At 36.2% G+C, this 1,306-nt stretch overlaps 1 protein-coding gene across 1 annotated transcript; it reads right to left on the bottom strand.

Annotated features, from left to right (window-relative positions):
- Positions 1 to 4: 4 nt before the first annotated feature.
- Positions 5 to 791, bottom strand: LOC104774328 (rhomboid-like protein 11, chloroplastic; the record flags this gene model as incomplete). The annotated part of the gene is made up of 4 exons (XM_019242867.1): positions 5 to 33; positions 121 to 161; positions 249 to 334; positions 433 to 791. Coding segments are annotated over 4 exons (515 nt in total), but the record flags the coding sequence as incomplete, so codon positions are not given.
- Positions 792 to 1,306: the final 515 nt, after the last annotated feature.

The raw sequence follows: 1,306 nt of genomic DNA, 5'->3' as shown, positions 1-1,306 counted from the left end.
CAAAGGATCCTATTTCTTCTTCAACAATCTTTCCTGTTATGTAGCCATAGAACGAGTCTCATTATCCATTATCTCTGCATTCGATAAACTTAGCTTACGAGTAAAATCCTGAACTCTCACCAAAGATGTACAAGAAAAACAGATTGCTGGAGAGATGGTTCCTAGAATTATATATACAAAAATGTCAACATCAAGGAGGAGAGAAATAAAAGACTAAGCAAAAAAGAAAGCGAAGAGAGATCTCTCACCAGTTAGCATGACAGAAAGCTGCGGTCACAAACTGATACCATACCGGAAAATCACTATACAAATACAAAGATTTGATCCAGCGAACCTATTTTGAATAAAGAACATACAAAAAAAAAACCAAATGACACATCTTGAAATATAGAAGCAACCTGATTAGATACAAGCCACAACAAGTTCAAATACCTGATAGAAGTGTTCAGCCATAAATATGGCAAGATTGGTAAGTATGATCAAGAATATGCCATTCGCTAGCTTTTGTGGTTTCTGTTTGTCTTGTGTCTTACTCAATTCATATTGTGGCGTAATATCTGAAAAAGAATCCTCACCGGGTTCGCTTAAACGAGATCTGACGACGGTGAGAGGACAAGAGACGATGGGTTTAGTTGAGTTGAGAGTGAGAGAGAGAGGGGAGGCCGGTTGGTTGACGAAAAAGCTGCACGGCAGAGATGTAAGGAGGGTGAAGAAGGGAAACGTGAAGCTGAGACATTTGAGAAACTCAAATCTTTGATTCACCACTCGGACTACTTTGTTCTTTAATTTATCTTTTTAAAGATTTGAAATTTAAAATTCCTAGTTGTTCTAAGTTTAATATAACATAAAAGTTAGATCTACGATCATAAATTTTTTTTTTAAAATGGTAAGATCTAAAATTATATAAATCAAAAGTAAGCTCAACAACAACTACACCCACATACATATATAGTTTCAGTGTAGGCTTTATCACATCAAAGCAAGTATACAGTTAAATCAGGGATTTGGTGCATTTGGAACGTATCACCTGGTAACTCCCAGTACCGTTCAAGGACAACGTGCAGTATCCGAGAGTGTGAACAGAGTTTCAATGGAAGATACGTTCATATGAATCATACCTACGGGCCATTATATTCATCTACTAAAACTTTTTTTTTTTTGCCTGATAATAGGGACAAAGATCCCGGTTTAGTGCCCATTCTTTAGTTTTACAAGGATATATTTTGTCAATCTATCAATCTCCTCATTTTAGGGGGGATTTTTTTAACTTGATGATCCACAGGTTCCGAAGGAAATTTGCTGAGAA

This window comes from Camelina sativa, unplaced genomic scaffold (assembly GCF_000633955.1).
Source record: "Camelina sativa cultivar DH55 unplaced genomic scaffold, Cs unpScaffold02416, whole genome shotgun sequence".
Classification (NCBI taxonomy): Eukaryota; Viridiplantae; Streptophyta; class Magnoliopsida; order Brassicales; family Brassicaceae; genus Camelina; species Camelina sativa.
The sequence above is the reverse complement of the archived record's forward strand: the minus strand, read 5'-3'. Positions and strand labels throughout refer to the sequence as shown.